We start from the raw sequence: 18,257 nt of genomic DNA on the forward strand, positions 1-18,257 counted from the left end.
GGATCATCTTCTGTAGACCAGCCATGAAGATGGTCTCTTTACTGGGTCTGTACCTCCTCTCCTTCATCTCTGTCCAGCCGGGTGAGTACTACTACTTCTACTACTACTACTACTACTACTACTACTACTACTACCACTACTACTACTACTACTACTACTACTACTACTTCTACTACTACTACTACTACTACTACTACTACTACCACTACTACTACTACCACTACTACTACTACTACTACTACTACTACTACTACTACCACTACTACTACTACTACTATTACTACTACTACTACTATTACTACTACTACTACTACTACTACTACTACTACTACTACTACTACTACTATACTACTACTACTACTACTACTACCACTACTACTACCACTACTACTACTACTACTACTACTACCACTACTACCACTACTACCACTACTACCACTACTACTACTACTACTACTACTACTACTACTACTACTACTACTACTACCACTACTACTACCGCTACCACTAGGCTACTTCTACTACGACTGTAACTCTCCTCTTCAAATTCTCTGTGTTTTACATTTTTTGGAGGGAAATCAAGAGAAACAAATAGATAATAACAGACACAAACAACATTCTCTGTCATTTCATTTACCGGTGTGTGTGTGTGTGTGTGTGTGTGTGTGTGTGTGTGTGTGTGTGTGTGCGTCCATGCGTACCGCATGTATCCCAGTGTGTACGCAGGAAGCAGACTATGAGGAGGAGTACGAGGAGCAGCCACAGAACTGCTCCACTACTGAGAGAATCAGAGACGGCCAGGTGTCCTACACCCAGGCTGGGGCCCCAGGCAGCGTGCTCATCTTCCACTGTGGGCCGGGGAAATACCCCTTCCCTGTCTCCCATAGGCTCTGCGGGGAGGATGGGGAGTGGTCCACCATGAGACTGGCCAATGGGAGACCAGTGTCGCGAGCGAAATGCAAAGGTAATGGTTTCTTGAAAAAAATTGATTCTTTTTTTTTTCTATTTCTCTCTTTCTAGACACAATCTCTCCGCCTCCTTTCAACTTTCAAAATCGTTCACGCCTTCCCTTTCTCTCCCTCTCTATCTCTCTCCCTCCCTCTCTCTCTCCCGTCTCCCCTTCCCAGACGTGTTGTGTCCCGCTCAGCTCCAGCTGGACCACGGGGAGTTCTGGCCCCAGCGCCAGTGGCTGCGCCCGGGGGAGACCCAGAGCTTCTCCTGCCGCCAGGGGGTCACCCTGACTGGCTCGGCCCAGAGGAACTGCACCCTCTCTGGGCAGTGGACCGGGAGCACCCCAGTGTGTGACAACCAGGGTGAGACTCTACTCTTAGACATAACTGTGGGCAATTAAGCTACAATGATAAGTAGAATGAGGGCGGTTTAAATGGGTAGAAAGGAAGTTCTTGTTTCATCAAAGGTTCAAAAAGCTTCATTTTTAGGGGGAAAACATTTGATATACTAATAAGTATACTGTATGAATAAGTAAAACTACAAATGTGGATACAGTCTACGATTAGCAGAGACTATCCACTTTCTATGTACAGTAACCATAAAGCTCTTGATCCAAGCAGGGTTTGCGCCACAGTGGAAAACAATTTTGCAAGCTTTGCTGATTGGCTGTAGAGCTGAGTAAATCTGGCCGAGACAGAGGAGGGGGCGGAGCCACTAGGAACCAGCTAGGAAGTAGGAACCTTGCTCTCTGGCTGATAAGACACGGCTACTGGAACAAACCACATGGAACCTGTTCAGCTACACTTTATTTTGAGGCAGTAGACGATCTGCAGACACTAAAACTAGCCAGCACCTGCTGTATTAACTGCAACTCTGAGGATATGCAACAACCGGTTAATCTTAGGAAGAGGGTTAGTGGATAGTTAGTCAAATGTTAGCTGATAGTTAGCAGTTTAGCATTTAGGACCCTTAAAATAAACATAATCGGCATACACAGACAGATGAAGAGTGATTTTCATATATACTGCACATATATGATAAACCCAAAGCTAGTGATCACAACTTGTTCTTCTCTGTCCGCTCTCTCTCTTCCTCTCCTCTTCATCCCTCCATCCCAGCTGATGACTGTAGAGACCCGGGGGTTCCTCCCGGAGCTCTGCGCTTCGCCGGACGGTTCCGGACGGGAGAGACGGTCCGGTACCACTGCCAGAGCGGTCTGGACCTGCTGGGCTCGGCCGAGAGGGTCTGTCTGGAGGACCGGGAGTGGAGTGGGACAGAACCTCGCTGTCGAGGTCAGTATCCAGACCAGACCAGACCAGACTATAGCTAGAATAGCTCAATCAATCAATCAATCAAAGCTTTATTTGTATAGCACATTTCATACCCAGAGGCAACACAATGCGCTTTACAGAGAACAAGGGAGGTGGGCATACGACCCACCCCTACATATTCCAGAGGGAAGCAAAAAAACAGTAATCACCCAGGGGCCAGATAAGTGAGCTGTAAAAATTCTTCCCTGACCCCTCTCAACAAGGCAATCGAGCAAGCTCCAGGAGTATGTTTGAATAGCTAGAAGGGCTATTCTGGGAAAAATAATAAAACATGTTTAAAAAATAAAAAAAATTATAATAATATAGATAACTGTAAATGGTGTCAGTTTTTGTATAAGTCTTCAGTATAGTTTCGTTTTTCACTTGATTGACCATTTTCAAGTAACTTGGTGTTGTTAAGAACACGGTTGAGCAATCATAAAAGCTGTCTCTTTTGGGTACTGTCCAGCTGTTTTTGCAAGTAATCCATGTGGAATGTGAACACAACACATTGTCTAGAGATATCAGCTGTCTACTCTGTGATGTCATTTCCTGTTGTGTGTCTGGACGCAGCCCCGTTTGCCTTCGACCCCCCCGGGGCTGTGGCTGAGGCGATGGGGGGGTCTCTCTCTGGGGTCATGGACGTCTTCTCACCGGACCACAAAAAGAAAGAGCAGGAAGGTGAGAGAGAGAGAAAGAGTGTGTGCATGGAAATGTGTGTGTGTGTGTGTCTGTAAGTACTGTAGTCCTGGGTCCTCTGGCACTGAACTTTGAACTATTCCTGGAGTCAGGACCAAGAGACACGGGGAGGCACCCTACAGTTTTTACGCCCCCAACCTCTGGAATACCCTGCCAGACATCCTAAGAACGGCAGAAACTATTAAGCAAGATCTTCAGACACGCCTTTTTAATCTTGCTTTCATCGTGTAGTTTTACTCAATTTTATTATTATTTTATTCTCATTTTTAATTTTTTACTGTTTCTTATTTTCTATTTCTCTTTTACCATATATATGCACAAGAACAATGGTCTATCTCACTGAGCTAATTAGCAACAACTCATGTTTGGCTTCACAAATTGACTAAGCCAGTCACCAGGGTGCAGGATAAGAGGTTATAATCTGTTTCATCATAAAACACTGAACGTGTGGTATATGTAAAAACCCACGTGAAAAGATGTTTGTTGAGTATACACACTGAAACAAAGGATATAACAATAGAAGTTGCATCATATAATGATGGTATGCCCTTCAAAATGTGGATGAGTGACTGAAGCTCACACACTGGACCGCTCGCACACTGGGCCGGTCAAACACTGTGCCGGTCAACCACTGGGCCAGTCACATACTGGGCCGGTCAACTACTGGGCCAGTCAACTACTGGGCCGATCATCCACTGGGCCGGTCAACACTGGGCCGGTCAACACTGGGCCGGTCGACACTGGGCCGGTCAAACACTGGGCCAGTCAACTACTGGGCCGGTCAACCACTGGGCCGGTAATCCACTGGGCCGGTCAAACACTGGGCCGGTCAAACACTGGGCCGGTCAACCACTGGGCCGGTAAACCACTGGGCCGGTCATCCACTGGGCCGGTCAAACACTGGGCCGGTCAAACACTGGGCCGGTCAAACACTGGGCCGGTCATCCACTGGGTCAGTCATCCACTGGGCCGGTCATCCACTGGGTCAGTCATCCACTGGGCCGGTCGCACACTGGGCCGGTCAACCACTGGGTCGGTCAACCACTGGGCCGGTCAACCACTGGGCCGGTCAAATACTGGGCCGGTCACAAGTGAAACACGCCATAGCCACATTCAAATCCCTACCGCACTTTTCTTAATACCAACTAATTAACTTTGTTTTTATTTATTCTGCACAGCACTGTGTGCTACACTTGCTTGTATGAACATGTGCTGTATACAATAAAATGGACTTGACTTGTATGAGTGTGTGCTAAGCTATGAACCCCTGTCTCAGGCTTTGGTCGGGCGCTGCGTTTGTCGGACGGTCGCATGAACGTTTTTATCCTGCTGGACACGTCAGGCAGCGTCAACAACCAGTTTCAGGAGTTCCGAGCTGCCGCTGACACCCTCATACGCAAGGTGGGCCTACCTATGAGCACCGGTACAGTTAGATGACATCATGCACATACACACAAACGACACGCACCCACTCAGAAACACAGACACACAAACGACACGCACCCACTCAGAAACACACACACACACAAACGACACGCACCCACTCAGAAACACACACACACAAACGACACGCACCCACCCCCGCCCTCCCGCACTCCATCCCCTCGCCTTTCGCTTGTCTATTCTCCAAAAGCTAGACGTCTTATTCTGCCACATACACCTTTCCGTGTCTCTACCTCTCTGCCCTCCAGCTGGACAGGTACGAGGTCGAGATGCGGTTCCATGTGACTTCGTACGCCAGCAAGGCCAAAAACATCGTGAGCATCTTCGACGACTGGAGCAACGACGCAGACGAGGTCATCGCGAGTCTGAACGAATTTAACTACCGCAGTATGGCACTCGCTTATTCATTAGTCTTGAATGGTTCAAGTATTCATTAGGGGCGGCTGTGGCTCAGTGGTAGAGCGGGTTATCCAACGATTGTAGGGTCGGCGGTTCGAATCCCGCCTCCTCCTGTCCACATGTCGAAGTGTCCTTGGGCAAGACACTGAACCCCAAATTGCTCCCAATGAGCAGGCTAGCACCTTGCATGGCAGCTGCCGCCATTGGTCTGTGAATGTGTGTGTGAATGGATGAATGAGAGGCCATTGTAAAGCGCTTTGGATAAAAGCGCTATATAAGTGCAGTCCATTTACCATTCATTCATCCATTCATTCATCCATTTGTCCTCTCCTTTATGTGGTCCATCCTTCTCACTGTCCCCCTCCAGGCCATGGGCATCAGAGTGGCACCAACCTCTATGCTGCTCTGGACAGTGTCTACAACGACATGGTCAACCTCAACATGACCAAGTACAACCTCTTCAAGCAGACCCAGAACGTCATCGTCATAGTGACAGACGGTAGGGAGAGAGAGATCAGTATTGTTAGTCCTCTCATGTACAGTACGCATATGGATCTTTGTTATGACTGCTTTAAGCACAGTATCTCTCTTTGTGTCGGGTGATAACACTGCAACCATTTTGCAAACGACATAAAGTGTTTGAGATGTTATTGGATTGAATGTGTTGTGAGCCGCTTGTGTCCCTCTTGTCCTGCAGGCTACTCTAACACAGGCCTCAGTCCCCTGGCCAAGCTGAAGCAGATCCGCTCGCTGCTGGGCTACGACGCCACCTCCCTGGATCACTCTGACCAGGACCTGCTAGGTTTGAGACTAAGTTTGATCCCTCTGACCAGGACCTGCTAGGTTTGAGACTAAGTTTGATCACTGACCAGGACCTGCTAGGTTTGAGACTAAGTTTGATCACTCTGACCAGGACCTGCTAGGTTTGAGACTAAGTTTGATCACTCTGACCAGGACCTGCTAGGTTTGAGACTAAGTTTGATCACTGACCAGGACCTGCTAGGTTTGAGACTAAGTTTGATCACTCTGACCAGGACCTGCTAGGTTTGAGACTAAGTTTGATCACTGACCAGGACGTGCTAGGTTTGAGACTAAGTTTGATCACTGACCAGGACCTGCTAGGTTTGAGACTAAGTTTGATCACCGACCAGGACCTGCTAGGTTTGAGACTAAGTTTGATCACTAACCAGGACCTGCTAGGTTTGAGACTAAGTTTGATCACTGACCAGGACCCGCTAGGTTTGAGACTAAGTTTGATCACTGACCAGGACCTGCTAGGTTTGAGATTAAGTTTGATCACTGACCAGGACGTGCTAGGTTTGAGACTAAGTTTGATCACTGACCAGGACCTGCTAGGTTTGAGACTAAGTTTGATCACTGACCAGGACCTGCTAGGTTTGAGACTAAGTTTGATCCCTCTGACCAGGACCTGCTAGGTTTGAGACCAAGTTTGATCACTGACCAGGACCTGCTAGGTTTGAGACTAAGTTTGATCACTGACCAGGACCTGCTAGGTTTGAGACTAAGTTTGATCACTGACCAGGACCTGCTAGGTTTGAGACTAAGTTTGATCACTCTGACCAGGACCTGCTAGGTTTGAGACTAAGTTTGATCACTCTGACCAGGACCTGCTAGGTTTGAGACTACGTTTGATCACGGACCAGGACCTGCTAGGTTTGAGACTAAGTTTGATCACTGACCAGTGTTAAAGTATTTCAAGTCATCACCCATGTGTTCACTCCAAAAATAGTTTTTCTGTTTTCCTACTTGATTGATGTTCCTGAAGTTCTCTGAGTTTATTGTTTTACAACGTTTGTGGAAACCAGAAGTTAACTCCATTCCCACAGAAGTAATCTTGTTTGTCCAGACCAGTTGGTAACGTCTCTCAGTTCCCCTGTACCCCCCTTTAAAAGGACTCTCCCTTCTCATCATCTTTGCTCTGACTATGGAATCACTTCCTGTGTGAGAGACCGCTTGCAAACGTATTTCAGAATAAATCTATTGTCTTTGTTTTAAACCAGCTTGAATCGACCACTCGCGTGCTCTTATTTTTAAACCAAGTATAAAAATACTTTCATACCAGGACCTGCTAGGTTTGATACTACTGCACACTGAATGAACGCCCTATAGGATCACCCATCAGTCATCAACACAATGAGCATTGAGCAACAACAGAATCTCTCCCTCTCCACCCTCTCTCGCTCTTTCTCTCTCCATCATCCCACCCCCGTCTCTCTCCCTTGCCACCCCTCCATCCACCCCCTTCTCTCCCTTTCTCATCCTGTTTTGTGTGTGTGTGTGTGTGTGTGTGTGTGTGTGTGTGTGTGTGTGTGCGTGTGTGTGTTCCCTACAGACGTGTATGTGTTTGGAGTGCAGGGAGAGAAAGGTGAGGTGAACTCGAAGGAGCTGAACGGCATCGCCTCCGAAAAGAGAGGTGACCAACACCTCTTCATCCTGGAGAACAGCAGCTGTCTGAGAGAGGCCTTCGATACCATGATCAGTAGGTTACATGTCTACCCATCCATTCATCAATCTGTCCATCTATCTGTCCATCCATCCATCCATCTGTCCATCCATCCAACCATCTGAAAGAGGCCTTCAATACCATCATCAATAGGTTACATTTCAATACATCCATCCATCCATTGGTTCAACTGACCATCCATCCATCTATCCATCCATCCATTGGTTCATCTGACCATCCATCTATCCATCCATCCATTGGTTCATCTGACCATCCATCCATCTATCCATCCATTGGTTCATCTGACCATCCATCCATCTATCTATCCATCCATTGGTTCATCTGACCATCCATCCATTTATCCATCCATCCATTGGTTCATCTGACCATCCATCTATCCATCCATCCATTGGTTCATCTGACCATCCATCCATTTATCCATCCATCCATTGGTTCATCTGACCATCCATCCATCTATCAATCCATCCATTCGTTCATCTGACCATCCAGTCATTCATTCAGTCATTCATTAATCCATTCGTCCAGCCATCCATCTACAGAATACATTACCATTAAGTTAAGTTCCATTAAATTTAGTTATCATCTATGTAATATTACTTTTGTGACTGTCACAACTTCAACTTCAGTCATGGCCAATTATGTAATATTTCAAATGTGTGTGTGTGTGTGTGTGTTTGTGTGTGTGTGTGTGTGTGTGTGTGTGTGTGTGTGCAGGTGATGAGAGTGTGACCATGTGTGGGCTGGCCCGGGAGGGTGTGTCCGAGACGGCTCACACCAGACCCTGGCATGTCGATGTCGTCACTATGGTGAGCATCCTTTATCTCATACCTGGGGGCTAATGGGCACTGAATGAATGAATGAATTCACTTTTACTGTACGTCAAGGCATCCTCAACAACACATCTCAACAACACATCTCAACAACACATCTCATTAAAAACACCTTTTTAAAATGTCTTAATATGTTTCAAAATAGCATGTTATCTATACAAAAGTCGTGACAAAACTAATGACGCACCTCTGCCTACAGTACATGACCTGTTGCTCTGCTGTGTTTGTGTGTGTGTGTGTGTGTGTGTGTGTGTGTCGGTCCAGACCGGGTCCAATAAGGAAAGCTGCCTGGGCTCCATCGTGACCCAGAACTGGGTTCTGACCGCCGCTCACTGCTTCTTCGCTGCGTCTCAGGAGGGCCTGAACCCCCAGAAGGTCACGGTGCAACACGGTCAGTACTCCCCACTTTCACCCGGACCTCGCTAAAGGCCGAGGGCAGAAGAACAAGTTCCACTGTGTCACATGGTACCAAGTATGGACTTAAGTACTTAGTTCCTTTACATTTTACTAGAGAAATATTACTATTTCTAGTACAGCTATTATGCTGTGTTCAAGTGCTCCTTGGAAATATCGTATTTACCGTATTTACGAGTTACGACCACATGGACGGCCTTCCAAGGTCGTAATTACGAGTGGGAAATTGGGAAATAACGATGATACCCGAGTTTACGAGCTGTGACGTTTCATGGCGTTCTGGATAGCAAAAAATGGTGGAAAGAATGGAAACCCTGGCAGCAATTGACAGTAAAAAATGATATAGTTCGTTATTCTGTTCTATTGCAGTCCCTTTTCAACCTAAAAGTCTATCGATCACAAACACAGATGCTAACAAGTCTAGCTAAGCACATTTTAGCAATATAGCTAGCTAAGCAACTATTAGCTCATTATACAGATAAGGGACTTGCTTTCGCTGATTATAAATCACCCACAGAAAAACATCCATCGTCGTGGCGTCCGTGTTTGTTGACGTTTTGTTGCTCTTTCCGACCAAAAGCACTTGAACGCGTGTATGTCGTAATTACGACTTCACGACTGGTAAGTTCGAGCTTCCGAGGTGCACATGAACGCAGCGTTAGGCTATACAGCCTTCACTGATCCTGGACCTTGCATATGAGTCTCTGTGTCAGGGCTCGGCTCTATGAAGTTCACAGTGCAGGATCTATCTTTGGATATTCAATGTATTATGAAAAGCGTTGAATGCAACATGCCTCGTTTCCTTCAAACCATTGAATTGGTATTTGGGGTAATTTCCTGAATGTATCCCACTGAGCAAAGACACGTCTAAAAGACGTCTTTTAGATGTCTTTTTCGTCTTTTTCGGACGTCCAAAGACATCCAATTAGGAGCCAGAATGAACGTTTTTTTAGACGTTCAGATATTGAACCCGTTCTGCACGTCCACAGACGTCTTAGAGGGGTCCAAGCCAGACGTTAAAATATTGAGGGGTCCAGCAGACGTACAAATGGGGTTCTGGACCGACGGACGTTATTAAGACATGATCTGAACGTCTCCCTGACGTTGTGTGTTTGCTGGGATTGAACAAACGGAACTGTTCGTCTTTCCTGTGCAAAGTGCTTTTTGTAACGCTACCCTCATTGTCCTCGTCTGTGCTCTCCAGGAGGAGACTGCGTGAGCTGAGCTCAATTTGTGTTTCTTCTCCAGGAGCCGGCAGTGTGAAGGCCGCCTTAGTGAGACTGCATCCTCTCTACAACGTGTCGGCTCTCAGACAGAGGAATGTGTCGGAGTTCTACGACTACGACGTCGCTCTGGTGAAGGTGGAGAAAAGCATCCCTCTCTCCTGGAAGGCTAGGTGCGTTTTGCCATTTCAGTCTGGACAACAAGGCTAGAAATGGCTCTCTTGAAATAACGTCTATCCAGTCTGATACGGAAGGGGATTTGGTTTTCGGTAGAACTGTTTCAGATGAGATATTTTCTTTATGTTGTGTAATCTCATGAGCCGTGTGTGTGTGTGTGTGTGTGTGTGTGTGTGTTCTGTGACAGGCCCATCTGCCTGCCGTGCACCAAGCCCGCCAGCAGAGCCATGAAGATGAGTCCCGACTCCACCTGCCGGCAGCACAGTAAGACCCGACCCCTGACCTTTCACCTCTCACCCCGAGATCTCCACAGCATTCACACCTTCACTCTGTTAAGGCCGTAACGAACGGAACGATACAGAATTCTCCATGATTGTGCGTGTGTTTCAGAGACTGCATTGCTGTCCAGAGAAGATACCACAGCCTATTTCATCCACAAGGACAAGGACAAACGCACGACACACCGCAGAGAGACACACATTCAGACAGGGAGCAAGGTGAGCGATGGCTCTTTCTGCTCTTTGTGTGTGTGTGTGTGTCTGTATACAAGTGCATCTCGGAAAATTAGGATATTGTGGAAAGTTCATTATTTTCCGTAATTTAATTCAAAAAGTGAAACTTTCATATATTAGATATTCATTACACATGTAGGGAAATATTTCAAGGCTGATTGCCTCCATGTTGCTCCATGTTGATGCAGTAATTTGTGCAAAAGGAGCCCCGACCAAGTATTGAGTGGATAAATGAACATGCTGAACATACTGTACAATCATAAAGATTAAAACTAAAAAGGCTTGAAATATTTCACTGTGTGTAATGGATCTAGAATACATGGAAGTTTCACTGTTTGAATTAAATTATGGAAAATAATGGACTTTTTCACAATATTCTAATTGTCTGAGATGTATGTGTACATGGCTGTGTGTATTTCTCTGTGTGTGTGTGTTTCTGTGTGTGTGTTTCTCTGTTGTGTGTGTTTCTCTCTGTGTTTGCGTCTCTGTGTGTTTCTGTGTGTGTGTGTTTCTGTGTGTGTGTGTTTCTGTGTGTGTTTCTCTCTCTGTGTTTCTGTGTGTGTGTGTTTCTCTCTCTGTGTTTTTGTGTGTGTTTCTGTGTGTGTTTCTGTGTGTGTGTTTGTCTGTGTGTGTTCCTCTGTTTGTGTGTTTCTCTGTGTGTGTGTTTTTCTCACTGTGTGTGTTTCTCTGTGTGTGTGTGTTTCTCACTGTGTGTGTTTCTCTGTGTGTGTGTGTGTGTTTCTCACTGTGTGTTTCTCTGTGTGTGTTTCTCTCTGCGTAGCGGCCAGACTGTGTAAAGCAGGCAGGGACGATCCTCACTCAGCCTACAGATGTGACTCTGGATGAGTACGTTCCTGAGAGGTTCCTCTGCACCGGAGGGTCCACCTCTTATCAGGATGCTGTCGCCTGCAAGGGTATGTTAGCGCACACACACGCGCACACACACACATACACATACACATACACACACAGTACCTGCACAGTTACATCAGCTTGGCAACTCACTCCCAAAACAGTCCGATTGACTACCTACACACACCACACTCGTGGCTCGTACCTTAAGGTTAAAGTGTGTTGTCTACAGGTGACTCTGGAGGTTCTCTGTTCCTGACCAAGAGAATGAGGAACTTCCAGGTGGGGAACTCTCCGTCCTTAGAACAAACACTCAGAACATTACCTCCGACATGAGGAACATACTGTACCGCAGCCATTCTCAACCAGTGGTAGCCTACTGCCAAATGGTTAGAAAACAATAACGTTTGTTCAATTACAAAGCTAGTTATTTTTCTATCTAAATGTACTCAATAATTCACATATAAATAAAACATTCAAGTTAAAATACATAGTTTCAATGACCAGTTACGTTTGAATATCACCACGCCGATCACATTTGAATGTGTTCAGCTCACGTAGTTTGCTAGCGAATGTTCCCTCAGATGCAAACTTTCCCTCGCGCCCCTCAGATGAGAAAAGTGACGGACCAACGGGTTTTTTTCTCATGTATTTGGGAAGGTGGTCCTCAGAATTGTTTTAACAATCCAAACTGGGCCTTAAGTTACAAAAGGTTGAGAACCCCTGCTGTACCGTACACAGGGACGTAAACAAACTTCATCGCTTGTATTTAACTTCACTCGTATTGAAGAAAGATCATTCTCAGCTGCTGGTCCTCCCGTCCTGCAGGTGGGGGTGTTGAGCTGGGGCACTGTGGATATGTGCACGGCCGGAAAGCCCAGTAAGAAGAATGCACATGCACGTGACTTCCACATCAGCCTCTTTGACCTGGCGCCATGGTTACGGCAGCACCTGGGGACCGAGGTGGACTTCCTGCCGACGGACGGCTGAAGAAACGACCACATCCTGTCACCTTCATGCCGCCATATTCTATCCTGTGCGTTATATTCTATCCGAAAGTGGACAGTTATACACTTATTAGTGTGCACTTAGCTACTTCACCTAAATTGTGTACACTCCTCCATATTCACTTGCCTCCTCTCTGAACTCGTATAGTTCTCCATTTAAAGAATGATTGCTAGTCATATCTGTATCGGATGAATGTATCAGTGTTTTTCAAACTTTATTAAAGACAGAACAACCAATGTTACCATTTTCCCCAATGAAAATCACACTGAATCTCACTCACTGCATCTAACATCTATTTGAACGAAGCAAGTTGGTGATAAAGCTGCCAGTGGTTTTCAGGATTTCTACATACAAGTCCAAAAACATGTAACAAGAAAAAAACACAAGTACCGTCAACAAATATTGTTCTTTTCAAATGAAATACTTAGTGAGCAGCAGGTGAAGTGTGGAGGTGGTTACTGAGACAGACACATCGCTCTATTTGGTTTCGTCTCTTGGTCACTTGAATTATCGTTGACGGCTAACTTGTCTCGTTCTGCACCAATAGTAATCACACAAAGCTCAGGTTACAACGGAAACCATCCAATTAGCCTTCAGAGAACTGTCGGAACAGAGCCTCTGATTGGCTGTTGGTGAACTTGGGGACGAAGTGGATCTGCAGGATTTCTGAGAAGCCTTCAGACAGGGCGGGCGCCACAAACTTTTTCCTGTGAGGAAGACAGAGCGGTTGGTCAGAACAGTAGATAGAGCAGCTGGTCAGAACAGAAGACAGAGCAGCTGGTCAGAACAGAAGACAGAGCGGTTGGTCAGAACAGAAGACAGAGCGGTTGGTCAGAACAGAAGACAGAGCGGTTGGTCAGAACAGAAGACAGAGCGGTTGGTCAGAACAGAAGACAGAGCGGCTGGTCAGAACAGAAGACAGAGCGGTTGGTCAGAACAGAAGACAGAGCGGTTGGTCAGAACAGAAGACAGAGCGGCTGGTCAGAACAGAAGACAGAGCGGTTGGTCAGAACAGAAGACAGAGCGGTTGGTCAGAACAGAAGACAGAGCGGTTGGTCAGAACAGCGGTTGGTCAGAACAGAAGACAGAGCGGTTGGTCAGAACAGAAGACAGAGCGGTTGGTCAGAACAGAAGATAGAGTGGCTGGTCAGAACAGAAGACAGAGCGGTTGGTCAGAACAGAAGACAGAGCGGTTGGTCAGAACAGAAGACAGAGCGGTTGGTCAGAACAGAAGACAGAGCGGTTGGTCAGAACAGAAGACAGAGCGGTTGGTCAGAACAGAAGACAGAGCGGTTGGTCAGAACAGAAGACAGAGCGGTTGGTCAGAACAGAAGACAAAGCGGTTGGTCAGAACAGAAGACAGAGCGGTTGGTCAGAACAGAAGACAGAGCGGTTGGTCAGAACAGAAGACAGAGCGGTTGGTCAGAACAGAAGACAGAGCGGTTGGTCAGAACAGAAGACAGAGCGGTTGGTCAGAACAGAAGACAGAGCGGTTGGTCAGAACAGAAGACAGAGCGGTTGGTCAGAACAGAAGATAGAGCGGTTGGTCAGAACAGAAGACAGAGCGGTTGGTCAGAACAGAAGATAGAGCGGTTGGTCAGAACAGAAGACAGAGTGGTTGGTCAGAACAGAAGACAGAGCGGTTGGTCAGGACAGAAGACAGAGCGGTTGGTCAGAACAGAAGACAGAGCGGCTGGTCAGAACAGAAGACAGAGCGGTTGGTCAGAACAGAAGACAGAGCGGTTGGTCAGGACAGAAGACAGAGCGGTTGGTCAGAACAGAAGACAGAGTGGTTGGTCAGAACAGAAGACAGAGCGGTTGGACAGAACAGAAGACAGAGCGGTTGGTCAGAACAGAAGACAGAGCGGTTGGTCAGAACAGAAGATAGAGCGGCTGGTCAGAACAGAAGACAGAGCGGCTGGTCAGATCAGAAGACAGAGCGGTTGGTCAGATCAGAAGACAGAGCGGCTGGTCAGAACAGAAGACAGAGCGGTTGGTCAGAACAGAAGACAGAGCGGTTGGTCAGAACAGAAGACAGAGCGGTTGGTCAGAACAGAAGACAGAGCGGTTGGTCAGAACAGAAGACAGAGCGGTTGGTCAGAACAGAAGACAGAGCGGTTGGTCAGAACAGAAGACAGAGCGGTTGGTCAGAACAGAAGACAGAGCGGTTGGTCAGAACAGAAGACAGAGCTGTTGGTCAGAACAGAAGACAGAGCGGTTGGTCAGAACAGAAGACAGAGCGGTTGGTCAGAACAGAAGACAGAGCGGTTGGTCAGAACAGAAGACGGAGCGGTTGGTCAAAACAGAAGACAGAGCGGTTGGTCAGAACAGAAAACAACTCTTGTCTGAGAAAACCTGTGTGTTCGGTTCGCAGTGGACACAAACCAGGGTTATTATAGTTAACGAAAACTAACAAGGTTATTATAGTTAACGAAAACTAACAAAAAAACAAAAACTAGGTGTGAAAAAACATTTTAGTTAACCGAAATAAAAATAAAAACTTTTTATTATTATTTAGCTTTACAAAAAAATGATTACTAACTAAAACTGTATTGTGTGTTTACAGAAACTAACTAAAATAAACTAAAATTATAGAGAAAATGTCTTTAGTTTTAGTCTTTTTAATTTAATACATAAGGCTAGTATTTTGGGTGGATATCCACACGGAGTGAAACAACGTGAGCTTGTGAGATCAGGATAGTCTCACGAGGCTAGAGCAGAAGAACAAAAACCTAAAACTAATAATGAAATTAATAAAACTAAACTAAAACTAAGCATTTCCCCCCCCAAAAAAATAAACTAAACTAGCAAACCTGCTTTGAAAATTAATTAAAACTAAACTGAAATTGAAAACAAAAAGTTACAACGATATAAAAATAAAACTTATGAAAAAAGGAAAACTATTATAACCTTGTCACAAACACGCCAACGCTTCCAGGAGCCCGGGCCCCTGACTAATCTACCAATCATAAGCATTCATTGAGAAGACAGGAAGTTTCCTCCCCTTCTCTCTGGTCCTTCTGTGAAGAGAGACGCGAGAGGAATCTACGTGGAAATGAGGGGGGCGGTCAGAGACACTCACTTGTAGCTGTGGAAGATCATATCGTTGACCTTGAGGTGTTTAGTGGCGGACGGGACCATCTCTCGGAACTGCATGGGGCAGGAAGAAGGAAGCGTTCAACGGGCAGTGTCAATGCAGCACCTCAGAGTGAGGAATAATAGGTAGGAGAGACAGATAAACAGACAGGTAAACACAGGAGACACAGGTAAACAGATAGGATAGGTAAACAGACAGGTAAACACAGGAGAGACAGGTAAACAGACAGGAGAGACAGATATACAAGAGAGACAGGTAAACAGACAGGAAAGAGACGGGTAAACAGGATAGAGAGATAAACAGATGGGATAAACAGATAGGATATACAGATAAACAGACAGGAGAGACATGTGAACAGATAGAATAGACAGGTAAACAGATAGAATAGACAGGTAAACAGATAGAATAGACAGGTAAACAGATAGGAGAGACAGGTAAACAGATAGGAGAGACAGGTAAACAGATAGGAGAGACAGGTAAACAGATAGAATAGACAGGTAAACAGATAGGAGAGACAGGTAAACAGATAGGAGAGACAGGTAAACAGATAGAATAGACAGGTAAACAGATAGGAGAGACAGGTAAACAGATAGGAGAGACAGGTGAACAGGTAGGAGAGACAGGTGAACAGATAGGAGAGACAGGTAAACAGATAGGAGAGACAGGTAAACAGATAGGAGAGACATGTGAACAGATAGAATAGACAGGTAAACAGATAGGAGAGACAGGTAAACAGATAGGAGAGACAGGTAAACAGATAGGAGAGACAGGTAAACAGATAGAATAGACAGGTAAACAGATAGGAGAGACAGGTAAACAGATAGGAGAGACAGGTAAAACGATAGGAGAGACAGGTGAACAGATAGGAGAGACAGGTAAACAGATAGGAGAGACAGGTAAACAGATAGGAGAGACAGGAAAACAGATAGGAGAGACAGGTAAACAGATAGGAGAGACAGGTAAACAGATAGAATAGACAGGTAAAACGATAGGAGAGACAGGTAAACAGATAGGAGAGACAGGTAAACAGATAGGAGAGACATGTGAACAGATAGAATAGACAGGTAAACAGATAGGAGAGACAGGTAAACAGATAGGAGAGACAGGTAAAACGATAGGAGAGACAGGTGAACAGATAGGAGAGACAGGTAAACAGATAGGAGAGACAGGTAAACAGATAGGAGAGACAGGAAAACAGATAGGAGAGACAGGTAAACAGATAGGAGAGACAGGTAAACAGATAGGAGAGACAGGTAAACAGATAGGAGAGACAGGTAAACAGATAGGAGAGACAGGCAAACAGACAGGAGAGACAGATAAACAGGATAGACAGATAAACAGATAGGAGAGACAGGTAAACAGATAGGACAGACAGGTGAACAGACAGGAGAGACAGGAAAACAGATAGGAGAGACAGGTAAACAGATAGGAGAGACAGGTAAACAGATAGGAGACAGGTAAACAGATAGGAGAGACAGGTAAACAGATAGGAGAGACAGGTAAAACGATAGGAGACAGGTGAACAGATAGGAGAGACAGGTAAACAGATAGGAGAGACAGGTGAACAGATAGAAGAGACAGGTAAACAGATAGGAGAGGAGAGACAGGTAAACAGATAGGAGAGACAGGCAAACAGACAGGAGAGACAGATAAACAGGATAGACAGGTAAACAGATAGGAGAGACAGGTAAACAGATAGGAGAGACAGGTAAACAGATAGGAGAGACAGGTAAACAGATAGGAGAGACAGGCAAACAGACAGGAGAGACAGATAAACAGATAGGAGAGACAGGTAAACAGATAGGACAGACAGGTGAACAGACAGGAGAGACAGGAAAACAGATAGGAGAGACAGGTAAACAGATAGGAGAGACAGGTAAACAGATAGGAGACAGGTAAACAGATAGGAGAGACAGGTAAACAGATAGGAGAGACAGGTAAACAGATAGGAGAGACAGGTAAACAGATAGGAGAGACAGGTAAACAGATAGAATAGACAGGTAAACAGATAGGAGAGACAGGTAAACAGATAGGAGAGACAGGTAAAACGATAGGAGAGACAGGTGAACAGATAGGAGAGACAGGTAAACAGATAGGAGAGACAGGTAAACAGATAGGAGAGACAGGAAAACAGATAGGAGAGACAGGTAAACAGATAGGAGAGACAGGTAAACAGATAGAATAGACAGGTAAAACGATAGGAGAGACAGGTAAACAGATAGGAGAGACAGGTAAACAGATAGGAGAGACATGTGAACAGATAGAATAGACAGGTAAACAGATAGGAGAGACAGGTAAACAGATAGGAGAGACAGGTAAACAGATAGGAGAGACAGGTAAACAGATAGAATAGACAGGTAAACAGATAGGAGAGACAGGTAAACAGATAGGAGAGACAGGTAAAACGATAGGAGAGACAGGTGAACAGATAGGAGAGACAGGTAAACAGATAGGAGAGACAGGTAAACAGATAGGAGAGACAGGAAAACAGATAGGAGAGACAGGTAAACAGATAGGAGAGACAGGTAAACAGATAGGAGAGACAGGTAAACAGATAGGAGAGACAGGTAAACAGATAGGAGAGACAGGCAAACAGACAGGAGAGACAGATAAACAGGATAGACAGATAAACAGATAGGAGAGACAGGTAAACAGATAGGACAGACAGGTGAACAGACAGGAGAGACAGGAAAACAGATAGGAGAGACAGGTAAACAGATAGGAGAGACAGGTAAACAGATAGGAGACAGGTAAACAGATAGGAGAGACAGGTAAACAGATAGGAGAGACAGGTAAAACGATAGGAGACAGGTGAACAGATAGGAGAGACAGGTAAACAGATAGGAGAGACAGGTGA

At 45.7% G+C, this 18,257-nt stretch overlaps 2 protein-coding genes across 2 annotated transcripts in view; one reads left to right on the plus strand and one right to left on the minus strand.

Moving 5' to 3' along the window:
- Window positions 1-693: 693 nt before the first annotated feature.
- Window positions 694-12,425, plus strand: LOC311315532 (complement factor B; the record flags this gene model as incomplete). The annotated part of the gene is made up of 17 exons (XM_084446202.1): window positions 694-964; window positions 1,128-1,313; window positions 2,070-2,243; window positions 2,835-2,942; window positions 4,237-4,361; window positions 4,652-4,790; window positions 5,170-5,301; window positions 5,500-5,604; window positions 7,156-7,302; window positions 8,002-8,093; window positions 8,382-8,508; window positions 9,780-9,927; window positions 10,119-10,195; window positions 10,322-10,428; window positions 11,225-11,357; window positions 11,528-11,577; window positions 12,124-12,425. The coding sequence occupies 17 exons, from the start codon at window positions 694-696 to the stop codon at window positions 12,283-12,285; spliced, it is 2,283 nt and encodes a 760-aa protein (XP_084302328.1). The 3' UTR covers window positions 12,286-12,425.
- A 178-nt stretch (window positions 12,426-12,603) lies between these two features.
- The window catches only part of pnkp (polynucleotide kinase 3'-phosphatase), a 24,781-nt gene continuing 19,127 nt past the window's right edge, over window positions 12,604-18,257 (minus strand). The window contains exons 17-18 of the mRNA XM_084437989.1: window positions 15,386-15,453; window positions 12,604-13,010 (exon numbers count right to left, since the gene is read on the minus strand). Of these exons, the coding sequence (XP_084294115.1) occupies window positions 12,890-13,010; window positions 15,386-15,453 (189 nt within the window). The 3' untranslated portion in view covers window positions 12,604-12,889. The remainder of the gene's footprint in view (window positions 13,011-15,385; window positions 15,454-18,257) is intronic.

This window comes from Borostomias antarcticus (assembly GCF_949987555.1).
Source record: "Borostomias antarcticus genome assembly, chromosome: 1".
NCBI lineage: Eukaryota > Metazoa > Chordata > Actinopteri > Stomiiformes > Stomiidae > Borostomias > Borostomias antarcticus.